We start from the raw sequence: 12,838 nt of genomic DNA, 5'->3' as shown, positions 1-12,838 counted from the left end.
TGTAATCTATCATATATGTTTCTGGATTCTTGATAGTTTCAAATACAGTGGTCTCTGCACATTAACACAAATATCCTTTTTGTGCCATTTTGCTCACATGTTTTCCCTCTGATTTGGATGTTAGTTATGCCTGTAAATGAGTTTTGAGTCATCACAAGGAAGAATATGCAGTGACACAATCAGCATGAACTATTTTTACTGCATTTGGTAAGGAAGAAACAAATATACAGTAATCTGGAAGAAACAAATATACTGAATCATTTAAAGGTTTGCAGAAGTTGGATGTTATCATGGTCGGAAAGTATTTAGCTGCAGCCTAATCAAATATAAACACTACTTTAACTACAAAGTGCACTGAAGTTTGACCAAATTTTCCAAAGCCAACATGTAGTTCCAGTGTTTTTAAGAATAGCAGTTGTGGCTTCTGGGGCATTTAGTTGTAGTATTGAAGTTGTAATAGAATTAGTATTTGTCACAGAAGGGTATGTATGTTTTGTTTATGCAAGTTGTACCTGAAAATTGTTGTCTATATATTAGTCCTCTTTTTTCCCCCTTTTCTTTCCCTCCTTTTTAACTTGATAGGTTTTCCCCAATCACTATTGATGGGATGACCAGCCTTGTGGGAATGAATATTCCTGGCCATACTGGAACTGGATGGTGCATCTTTGTCTACAACTTATCACCTGACTCAGATGAAAGTGTGCTGTGGCAGCTGTTTGGTCCCTTTGGAGCAGTCAATAATGTCAAGGTGATCCGTGATTTCAACACCAACAAGTGCAAGGGATTTGGCTTTGTCACCATGACAAACTACGATGAAGCCGCCATGGCAATTGCCAGCCTTAATGGATACCGCTTAGGAGACAGAGTATTGCAAGTTTCCTTTAAAACCAACAAAACCCATAAATCCTGAATTTCATATCCTTAATAATAATTATTATAAATATATATATATATAAAAATATATATACGAACAAAACAAAAAACTCTTGAAGGCTTATACTCAACCATGGACTTCTATAAGCCAGTGTTGCCTAAGTATTAAAACATTGGATATCCTGTGAACAGGAAAGGATTTTATAATGCTTAGAAAAAAAAAAACCTTTGATGCATTGAATGTTCTTTCATAGCTGTCGTTGTTGAATATAATATACATAGATAACAATGTGCAGGGATTTTTACCCAGCCAGCTAGTTTTACTACCTTCCTTGAAGGTGGGTCTTTTTAAGATGACCATTCACTCATTTGAAAAAAGAAAATTGAAAAACGAAAACCATTTTTACAAACTAATGGGATTAGCAGATTTTGTTCTTTTGTTCCAAAACGTTTAATCCAATCAGATTGGTAAACCCCCAACCTAAATTAGAGGGGAATAATAAAAACTAAAAAGCAAAAAGCCTAATTTTGCAACGTTTTTTATTTTTTCCTTTTTTTAAAATATCATGTGAACTAAACAGTCTTCTGTTAGGGATAGGGTAAAAGGGGGGATACCTGATGACAAAACAGTTTAAATAACATTAACAATGTTGCCAAAGAGGTGGTCTCTTTGCTGAAAATGGGTTTCAAGAAAAATCTATTTTTATAAAATATAAAGAATTTTTACAAGAGAATCTGGATTTGAGAAAAAAATATTTTGACTGGCTAACTTAGGGGGAAATTGACAACTTTGTCATGTTCATACTGCACTGGTAACTTTTTAGAGATCAAGATGTGTGTTTTAAACTGGAATTAAGTAGATTGTTTTTTGAAGGATGGGTTACAAACAGATGATCTTCGTATCTTTTCATAGCATGTAATAAAAATATTAAATATAGAACGGGAGAGTGTTTTTCCCAGGCACACAGTTACCCACAGTCAAAACCCAAAAGCAAGGAGATGAGTTGCAGAATGGTTTTTCTTTAAGTCATCAGTATGGGATATCAGCAGAACAAAAGTTTTGGGGAAAAATTAATTTTAATCAAAAACTTCCTTTGTTCAAGCAGTAGGTGCTACAAAATTATTTACATATCTTAGTATCATAGTTAAATGTAAAGCGTTTAGACAGAAAAGTACATTTGCTTTAAATTTGTTAAGAATTTTCAGATTCACTTTCTAGCCCATCCTGATATAAATTGGGCTATGTTGGCACATTTGAAACACTCTTTATGTTGCTTGAAACACTTATTTATTTAATTGCTGATGTGACGCATATGCCAAAATCAAATATTGCTAGTTTGGCTAGTCTACTTATTTGTTTACTTAAACTATGGGAAGAAGCATATTATTGTGTCATTTTGTTGTGTGTGTATGTGTATATATAATATAAATATATATATATATATATAAAGTTTTTTTCTTTTGGTTAATTTATTATAAGTTGTAACACTTTGCTAGTTTTGTTTGTATATGTCTTAAAATGTTTTCTTATGATACTTGAGTGGCAAAAGGTATCAAGGTAACTTGTGTAGAAATATTGTTTGATATATTGTCATGTTTGTTGTGAATATTTTTTTCTTACTGCACAGTAAAAAAAACAACTGGGTCTTTTATTTTAATGTAATTCAAATTGGGGGAAAACAGAGCTAAGGGAACAAAATGACTGAGGGGGTGCTCTCCCATGTCCAGTGCACTGATCCTTTTCGTATGTTTGTGCTTTGTATGGTAATATATTTAAAACATAAAAGGTCATGCTCTTCCCTGAGTACTAGAAACAGTTACTCGCTATGCATAATCTAGTTGATAGTTAAATTTGCTATTGCTTTTCTTGTCTTGTTATATAAAATCTTTTCAATACCAGTTTAGTCTTAATGGTAATAAAACGTTATGGTTCTTTATAACTTGTGCTTATTTTGTGCATTTTTTCCATGCTATACCCACTAACTGCATGTAAACAAAGTACTGTTTTTTCACACTAAAGAGGAAAACATTTTGTAGTAAATCCATGATTTAAAATCAAAGGCTGCATCTAACTTTAATCCGTTCATTTCCATTTTACATTAGATTCAAACAAAAAAGAGAATACCCTCATTCAGCATTTGGGGAAAACCTTTCTACATCATCTGTAAATGAGCACAGTTGGCTGGGAAAGTTTTGTTGCAATTTCTAAGCATTAGTGGGGAAGGCATGTTGGAATTTTTTCTCTACAATATCTTTTACTATCTGAAATTTTTAAAAAATAATCTTTCTTAGGACTGAGCAGTTGTATATTTTAGTTACAATTATGACTTCATGTTTAACTTGCTAGTTTAGATAATTTATGAGGGAAAGTATTGTAATTTTTTTCATAACTTCATTGTGTTTGAATTATTTGTATTTAAATTATCCAGAAATAAATGAAAGTGTGTAGAATGGCTATGGACTTGCCATATTTTTAAATGTGTTCAGATGTCTTCATAAAAGCAGCTACTTCATGTGGTTACATGTTCTCTAATTTTGTAATCATGCTTCTAATTCAGATCCTTTTTCTTCCCAGTTTCTCCTTGTATGCAGTTAGCAGTACATCTGCATATCTGTTGCACTGTAACCCTTTCTAAGAGGCTAATCCTAAATGGACAAGGAAAATTCTTTGAGAACTGAGCTCTCAAGTCTTTGTTGTCTGAGCTAGGCTTTGTTGTTGAAACTGTCCCACTCAGTATTGAGAAGTAGACTCACTTTTGTTTCTTGACAGGGAATGTCCTTATTGTTTCACAACAAAAAAGCAAGACGTCCTAATCAACAGCTATCATAGGATGACCTGTCTTCAATTCCTTGAATGAACAGGAATAATTTGGGGCAGGAAATACTGTCACATGATCCAAGAGTTAGAAACAAATGCCTTAGACCGGAAATGATGTCAGCTGGCCATACCACGACCCCTCCCCAAAGTGACATGTCACTGGAAATGATGTCACTTCTCAGTCCTTCAAATGGATTTGCATCATAGAATTTTTAAAATCTAAGTAATAACATTCTAGCAATAACATAAGCATTTATTGAAAAGTGAAAGCATTAGCACCTAAACATAAAAGCAGCATTAAAAAACACACAAATGTCTTTTTTCCCAGGAGAACTCTTAATATCCTAAACGCCTGAGAAGGGACTGGCAGTAATGATACCAAATGGAGGGATGGGGGTGTATGGCTAGGCCTCTCCCCAACAAGAGAAGGATGAAGGGAGAAATTGCTGCCTGCTAACACATGCAAACTTTCTAGACTAAAGCAACAGAGGAAGTGGGCTCCAGTGATGCCAATGGGCACCAGAACTTCTGGGAAAGGCCGCAGAACATCTGGGGTGCTGCCATGGAACTCTAGTTGGGAATTCCCGCCCTAGAATAATTGCTGGGGAGAAAAGTTAAGTTTGCCCATCCAATTTCTGTCCTTTTAAGAGAATAGGAAAGAAGACCTGTCAAAAAGTGAGGTTGGTCTCACAAGAGCACAGTAGTACAGTCCTGTTGAGACTCACAAGTGAGATTGCCTAACTTCTAAGTATATGTTAGCTATTAGAGGGTAATATATAACCACCCTTGTCCATTGTGATTAAGAAACCTCCTTGCTGGTGGATTTTCTAGTAGTTCCCTCTTCAAGATATTTATGGGGTTTTGAATGGCATGGAAGAACTTCCTTATATGATCAATGATCCTGAAGCAAGAATATCTGGAATAAATTTATCCTTAACTCAGCTATCTTCATACTGTCAGTCGCTAAGGAATAAACTAGTGACAGTGTCGTAGCTGCTATGACTCTACAAAACCAAAAAAGGAACCAAAATCCAACCTAACCAGACAAGTTAGGAACCTGAAGGTTGAGCTACAAGAATAATTTTAAAATTCAAATGTTTATTATAATAAAGTGCACAAGTTAAAAATTAAAAAATTGATAGTTCACAATTGTATATCATTTCAGAACTACACATGGAACTGATACTAATACATAAAATGTTGAGGCTTGCTGGGTGGTAAAGAAGATCTATATAGTATTTCTTCAACTAATCTATCTATTTGTATAATATAAAAATGCCTGGTTTGGAGCCCACAGTTTAAAATATAATTTCAAAGACCACCAATCTCTGCATTTGCCCAGCTCTTATTCAACAGTGAATTCTCATGTGTCATGTATGCACTGTTATGCACTGTTGAATGAGAACTGGGCAAATGCAGAGTGGTGATCTTCGGAATTATATTTTAAACTGTGGGCTCCAAACCAGACATTTTTTATATTAAGATAGATTATTCGGAGTGGCATCATACATACCTTTTATGTATTACTGCATTTTAAAATAACTTGGGTCAAAACGTGTTTGGTCTCAGTTTCATGTGTAGTTGTGAAATGATATACAATTGTAAATGATCAATGTTTTTAATTTTTAACATGCACACTTTATTGTAATAAATATTTGCATTTTAAAATTATTCTTGTGCTACAAGGACTCTACTACAGGGGACGACAGAGAATGAGGGGGCTGGATGGAGTCACTGAAACAGTCTGTGCGAACTTAAATGGACTCCGGGGAATGGTAGAGGACAGGAAGGCCTGGAGGATCATTGTCCATGGGGTCACGATGGGTCAGACATGACTTCGCACCTAACAACAATAATAACAGGGACTCTGCCTGCTGCCACTTTTTGTTGTTGTTGTTATGTGCGAAGTCGTGTCCTACCCATCGCGACCCCATGGACAATGATCCTCCAGGCCTTCCTGTCCTCTACCATTCCCTGGAGTCCATTTAAGTTTGCACCTACTGCTTCAGTGACTCCATCCAGCCACCTCATTCTCTGTCGTCCCCTTCTTCTTTTGCCCTCGATTGCTCCCAGCATTAGGCTCTTCTCCAGGGAGTCCTTCCTTCTCATGAGGTGGCCAAAGTATTTGAGTTTCATCTTCAGGATCTGGCCTTCTAAAGAGCAGTCAGGGCTGATCTCCTCTAGGACTGACTGGTTTGTTCGCCTTGCAGTCCAAGGGACTCGCAAGAGTCTTCTCCAGCTGCCACTTTAAGATGCTTTAAAAATAGCATACGGGCTTGATCCTGTTTGAGCCTACCGCATAGCACTCTTTTTTCTGCTCTCTGACCTGTTTTTTCAAGTGATGGAAAAGTCATTGGGGGGGGCACAGTGTCAGTATTTGATAAGATGTTTATAGGGGAAGCAACTACCTCTACCCACTGCACTATGGGCTTGATTAGAATTGGGCTCTGACAGCATTTTAAAATTATTTTAAAATGTCAGTGGCCATCACATCTAGTTTGGCCCTTAATCTATTTTTTTAATGAAAGAATTTAGGGAGTTTTAGAAAAGCACAGTGACCTGGCCCCAAAAGAATGGGCAAAGAGGCTTGTGAAATACTCTGATTTTTTGTCTTTGTATATGTTATAATTTTGTTAGCATAACAATTGTGCAAAGAAAAAATGAAACTTGGACATAACAGAATAGAAAATATTAAACTCTCTCAGCCATGAATTGTCTGACTGAAGATGTATATTGAATGACTGTAATAATACATTTTGCAAAACAGCCTCAATGAAAAAAAATCATCTGGAGCATTCAGAAAGCATTTGAAAAACTGCTACTAATTCAGCATCAATAAACTTTGTGTGATTTTTCTTAATGAACACAAAACAGGACCTTGGAGTTGCATAATATCAGTTCTTTTTATCAGAGCTCTGCTGAAATAAACACAGCTGTAGTGCTTGCTGAATTAATAAATAGTCGTTTTTAAATGACCTAGATACTGCCATATTTGCCATCTAGATGTCTAAAGAGTAGCATATTTTGAAATGCATGTTGAGATTTAAACGATTTTATTCTCCACCTTGTTTACAGCTAGGGCAATCTCTTCCTCAGAAGATTTAGAATGAATCTAATTAAATACAAATATTCTCTGTGTGTTTGTTTTCCTAACTTTCGCTTGTTAATTGAAAATATGTACCCCATAAAACTGTAACACTGTACTTCATGCCCAAACTATGGAAAAAAAGTATTAGCAAGTTGCACGATGGCATGCAGTTATCTAGGACTTCTAAAAATAAACTGTTTCTTTTTGCAAGAGATTAAATTACCATAGTGGTGAGAATAATTAGTTCCATGCCATGGAATGAGATTCCCCCCTCCCAGTTTACAGCCTTTAAAATAAATCTGTTTATTGGGTATTATATTGCGATATGGGTGTGGAGAGAAAATGTCTTCCATCATCAATTTACAGTGTATGCATATTATATCTAATAAAATAAGCATCATTATGATGGATGATGATATGCTGGAGAATCTTATATTGCAGGGACCCTTGGAGAGGGCAGTACAAAGACATGAAGTACTTGTTAGATGAATCAAGATACTCAGAATGAGTACATCCTCAACAGTCACTCTTTGTTTTTCACCACAGTAGCAAATGGCACCCATTCATTTACATGGTAGAAATAAAGGAACACCGATGGGAAATGGGTTAAAACTCCGTCAACTGTATCCCAAATGCAACATGTTCATCTTGTCTCCATTAAACTGTATAAAGGTCACCCAATGCCATTTTTTAGAAAAAATATACTTTATTATTTCCTTCTATTGAGAAAGAGCTCATTTTTCTTACTACTTATCCAATTTCTTGCAAACTTTTTGTGTTTATGAGAGACACTTGTCAAAATTCTTTCAAAAATCCAAGAATATCCCTGTCCCAGTGTGATAAGGCTAATCACTTTAAAATGTTTATAAGTTCTGCAATACTCCCTCCTCCACAAACAAACAAAACCACCTGGGATAGAAGTACCTGGAATAGAAGTTAGACTGATATCTGTTAGACCGATATCAGCTTAGCCTAGCGGTTCCTTTGATATATCTGTTATAGCTGAATTCTGGAAGATTGTTTTAAAGGATTTGACACAAATCACACAGCTTTAAACATGAGGACCTTGGGTTCATAACAGCTTTCAGAAAATGAGATTCTGAGATTTCAAGTTAAGTATCCTTGCTGACCAGAAACAGCAAGAACCAATTTTGTAGATTTGAATAGTCCTAGCCCAGGTCTGCTTTGACAGCCTCTCAGTCAACGGATAGCCATGATGTCTAGCCTTGCCTCTCACCCATTATGCTTAGTTTGTTTCCTTAGTCCTACTAAATGTTCCCAACCTTAATTTTTCAATACAAGTGAATACATAGATCTATTATCCTCAGATTAATTTTTGACAGTACATTGTACATTGTTTAAATCCTTGAGCCGTCAGCCTGTGCAGACTTCAGAACATCTTCTGCAGTGAACACCAATCCATAGCACTCAGTTCTGCCAGTTCTTTGTGCTCATTCATTGCTCTTTGTTTTCTTAGCGCTACTGCCTCTTTAGTTGGCTTTCTATACATACCTCAAAATTGTTGTTGTAACAGTCAGGTATTTGATTAGTAGGTGATGTTCTGCAGTTTGAAATCTAGCCAAGTTCATGGGATTTGCAGATGTATCCTAGCAGGATTTTTGGTGTTCCAAGCAACATTACCTTCCAGGTTGGAGCTAGTGATATTTGTTCAATAATTAGAATATCCAGACTTTTAGATACTGCTCCAAGGTCTTCAGTGACAACTGACATGATGGTAGCCTCCTCCCAGAGGTGCTCTAACTCTATTCGTAGTTTTGATGGTCTTATTTCTATTCTGCTGTCTCTTGTGATTTCTCATCTTCATGATATCGGGGCTGTTATGCTCTAGAGTACAGGTGTTCATCTGTTTGCAACTGGAAGTCCCAAATAATCTTTGTTTCACCATGCTTCATGATTTTTTCGGGGTTTATGCTCCCAAGAATTTCTGATTGTTGGTAAGCCATACTTCTTGCAAAGACTCCAGTGCAACATAGCTGCAACTCTATTGTGATGTTTTATTATTATAGCTATTATAATTAATAGATAAAGAGTTGTTTTTGTACCCTACTTTTCAATACCAGAAGGAATCTCAAAGTGTCTTACAGTTTCCTTCTCTTCCTTTCCCCACAATACACATCCCGTGAGGTAGGTGGGGCTGAGAAAATTCTGACAGGACTGCCTTTTGAAAACAGCACTATCAAGACTGTGGTTAGCCCAAGGTCAACCAAATAGCTGTATGTAGAAGCTGCCATTCTAAATCACTACACCAAGCTATACTATAGTAATTTAGCAATGTATTTGGCCAATTCTGGATTCAATTTGTGCTTTTTTATTTTTTATTTATTAGTGCTATGTACAGAAACATAAATCTCAGCTTTGATGGCACTCAGCTTTGGTGGCATGTCCATGATTTCCAGTATACGTTTTCAGATGGGATTATTTTTCCCCATATAACTGACCTAGACTTGCAGCCTGGCTTGAAGAATAAAACAGTATTAGGCCTGGAATTTATCTTAGAGGTCATGCAGCTCAAGCCATTACTCAATATGCTTAAAATCTCCAGAGGACAGCCCACCAACTCCCAAAACAAGTTGTTTCACAGGTAAGCATTTCTTACCATTAGGAGGATTTTTTTTCTATTTAGCGAAAATCTACTTCCTTGTCTTTTCCACCTATTAGTCCTACCCTTTGGAGAAATTTACTCTTTCTTCAACATGACAGCACTTCAGATACTTAAATACAACTATGGTATCTCTCCATACTCTTCTTCAAGCTAGGCATGTCTAGTTCTTTCAACCTTTCCTCATAAGGCATGGTCTCTAGATCCTTTGCCATCCCACTTGTCCTCCTCTGGACAGTCCATTTTGTCAGTGTTGTCCTTAAATTGTGGTGTACAGAACTGCACAAAGTACTTTAAGTGAGGTCTGACCAGTGCAGAACAGAGTGATTGCTTCCTGTCATCTGAATAGCAGTCCTATCACATCAGTGGCTCACGCTTATCTTCCAAGTCAGGTCTCCCCTCCCCTGGTTGCGCTTTTGATTTCTTTTTTTTTTTAATCTAAAGGTAACACCTTACATTTCTCCTTGGTGAAATTTACTGTTTTAGCTCATGGTTGCAGTTTGTCAATATATACTGGGTACAGTTTTCAACCAGCTATGAATCCACCTAACAATAGTACTACCCAATCACATTTAATTGTCCACAAGGATATCATGGAAGATTTTTCAGATACTTTGGTTGTATATTTCCTTAAAACGTATTCCTATGGTCTATCAAACTCTTAATTTTATAAAAATAAATGCAAATTTAATCTGGCATGATAAAGCCATATTGGCTTTTTGGTAATCAGCTTACTCTTTTCTAGATGCTCATTGATGGCCCATTTAATTGTAGAATTCCACGAGGTATCAACATCAAACTGGCAGGTCTGTATTTTTCCTTTGTCCATCTTCTTTTCTTTTTTTTCTCTCTCTCACTCTTTTTTTTTTTTTTTTTTGAAAATTAAGATATCATTGCTGCTCTCCAAAATACTGGCACTTCTACAAGAATTCTCAAAAATCAGTTAGGCTTTCCCAAACAGCAGGCTTACCTCTTCCTTTGTTCTCTCTACTCTGAACATTCCCAAGTTGCTCTCAGCTGATTTTGGATGTTATCATTCTTGACCACCCCTATGGGTTTGGGATAATAGTTTAGATCTTTGTTATATATCCCTTTTCTGTCTGTATGCGTATGGAGTCTCACTGGCTGCTTTAATTGTCTCCCATTGCTTAAAGTCTGGAGTATATGTCTGGCTGTGCTCAGTTTTCAGATTCCATGTTATCACAAATTCCAATGTGACATGGTCACTTTTTCCCAAGGCTCTTACCACTTTTACTTACTCAATGAGTTCTTCTTTGTCTGTCAGGATTATGTAAGGATAGTAAATCCCCTTCTTCAATCCTCTAGGAAATTAAGTGGATTGCAAGATTCATTGGATGTCCCATTCTGTGAGGTAAAGCACCCTGTTTCCTCCCAAAGGTTAATGTGAATATTAGTGAACTTATTCCAGCTTTGTAGGTGTCTGTAATTAATCGATCTTGTCCACAGACTCTTATCTCTTTCAAGACCAGAGCCGGGAATGTGGCAATGGAAAGCCATCTTGATGCACTGGTAAACAGCAACAGTCTTTTATTTAGATTCACTACTCCACATGCAGCCAGCTGAGTTCTCTGAGAGCTCTCTCAGCCTCACTTACTTCACAGGGTGTCTTAGGGGGAGATTATAAGCTACTTTAAGACTCTTTCAGGTAGTGGGGTACAACAAAATAGCTCTTCTTCCTGAAAATATCCATAAGGTGGTAGAGGGGAGCAGGAGTGATACTGCAATCTTCCAGAGAAGTCTTGTGATTGTTGATCCGGATTTGGATTTGGAGAATCACCTGATGCCAGAGGACCAAAGAGTATAATGAAGCAAGTGATGAATGGAAGGGGCTGCTGACTTGTGATTTTATTAGACAAAAGCATGGACTATGCTGAACTGTGGAAGAACACAACCCTGTTTCTTTGGACTCTGAAATTTTGTGACTGTCATCTAATGTCAAATATCAATATGCTAGACTGAAAAGTCAGCTTCTATTGTTTTGTGCTATTTAATCAAGCAGATTGTGTTGCCTAATTATATTCCTTTCTTTCCATCTAATAAACCTTTTCCTATTTTTTGAAGAAAATGCTTGGTTTCATGAATGCACACAGCTTGAGGGACCCACAGTTCTGAACACTGCTGGTCTGTTAGAGGGGCAGTGTCGCAGAAGCACGCAGATCTGGGTCTTGACACAGTCCTAGATGAATAGGATTTCCAGCAGCTGTCAAGATAGTTGAAGGCTCACTATTGCAACAATGTCTTAACTGTGAGGATTTTGTAATTGTATGAAAACATCATCACAATTCTCTGATTGATTCGGCTATCTCTATACTGCCACAACAAGGATCATCATAATAGATTTGGAGTGTTGGTTTTCTGCAGTAACCTCTTAATAAGTTTTATTGTATTGTGTTTGTTTAAAAAACTGATGCATCACCACCACCACCCCCAAAATACCCTGCATCAATTCGCTTATAAAGTAAACTTGAAAATAAAAATAGTGACACCCAGGCTCTCACACGTATGTAGAATACATACATGGCTCCAGAGCTCTTTAATCCATCCTCCCTCCCTCACACACACACACACACACACGTATGTGCAAACACCTTCCCTCTCCTTCACTCTTCCCCAGCCTACTCCCTGGTCCTTCCCCCCCTCCAGACACACACACACAGAGTCCTCCCCCTCCCTCCTTACCTCTTCACCCAGGATCCTCCAGCTTGGAAGGCAGCGCCTGGGCTGGAGTCATGGGCTGTGCACTGGCCCCCAGAAGCCACCCCACCCCTGGGAGCATCGCAGCCTCCGCCCAGACCCCAGATGCCCCCCTACCACCCAGACTCCCTGCTCCTTCCCCCCTCCCTCCTCTCCTTACCTTCACAGTGGCTTTGGCCTGCCCAGCCTCCATACCACCTTGTGATGTCCCCTGTTCGGGTGGGGTGGCGCTATTCTGTCCAGCCACCGCACTGCCACGTGACTGCCCAGGCCTCTTTGGAAAGCTTAGCAGTAGCCCAGTCTCCTCCTGCAATGTCCCATGTTGCCCAAGCTGGCTGTTCACTGCAGTGCCCCATAGCTGCCCCAGCCTGGCATGCTCCCTAGGCTGGGGCTATAGACGTCATGTCTGTACCCATTTCCATCCCAGGTACTGTGCCAGGAGATGTGTCCCACATCAAAAATATAACAGCAACATAAAATTGTTACATCATTAAACTTGATTAAAGCATTTAGCAGACTAAAAATAAAACTTCTAAAACATTATCAGGCCAGAATCAGAATGTAAAATGTTTCAAACATTAACCCCTTAATATTAAAACCCTGGGTGAAAAAAAGTGCTGGCCTCATTGTTAAGAAAGAATAAAACAGAGGCTTAAGGGACAGAAATTTCCACAGATGAGGTGCTACCATTTGTTGATTGCCATCTGTCTAATTGTTACAGGCA

The 12,838-nt window shown here is 37.7% G+C and overlaps 1 protein-coding gene across 7 annotated transcripts in view; it reads left to right on the top strand.

The window, feature by feature from the left end:
* The window catches only part of ELAVL4 (ELAV like RNA binding protein 4), a 144,190-nt gene extending 133,905 nt beyond the window's left edge, over positions 1-10,285 (top strand). For all 7 annotated transcript variants that reach the window (XM_077333804.1, XM_077333803.1, XM_077333800.1 and 4 more), the window contains one exon: positions 583-10,285. In XM_077333804.1, coding sequence (XP_077189919.1) covers positions 583-910 — 328 coding nt within the window. In that variant the 3' untranslated portion in view covers positions 911-10,285. The remainder of the gene's footprint in view (positions 1-582) is intronic.
* The last annotated feature ends 2,553 nt before the right edge of the window (positions 10,286-12,838 follow it).

This window comes from Paroedura picta, chromosome 4, assembly GCF_049243985.1.
Source record: "Paroedura picta isolate Pp20150507F chromosome 4, Ppicta_v3.0, whole genome shotgun sequence".
NCBI lineage: Eukaryota > Metazoa > Chordata > Lepidosauria > Squamata > Gekkonidae > Paroedura > Paroedura picta.
Note: the sequence above shows the minus strand (reverse complement) of the source record. Positions and strands in the feature narration are given on the sequence as shown.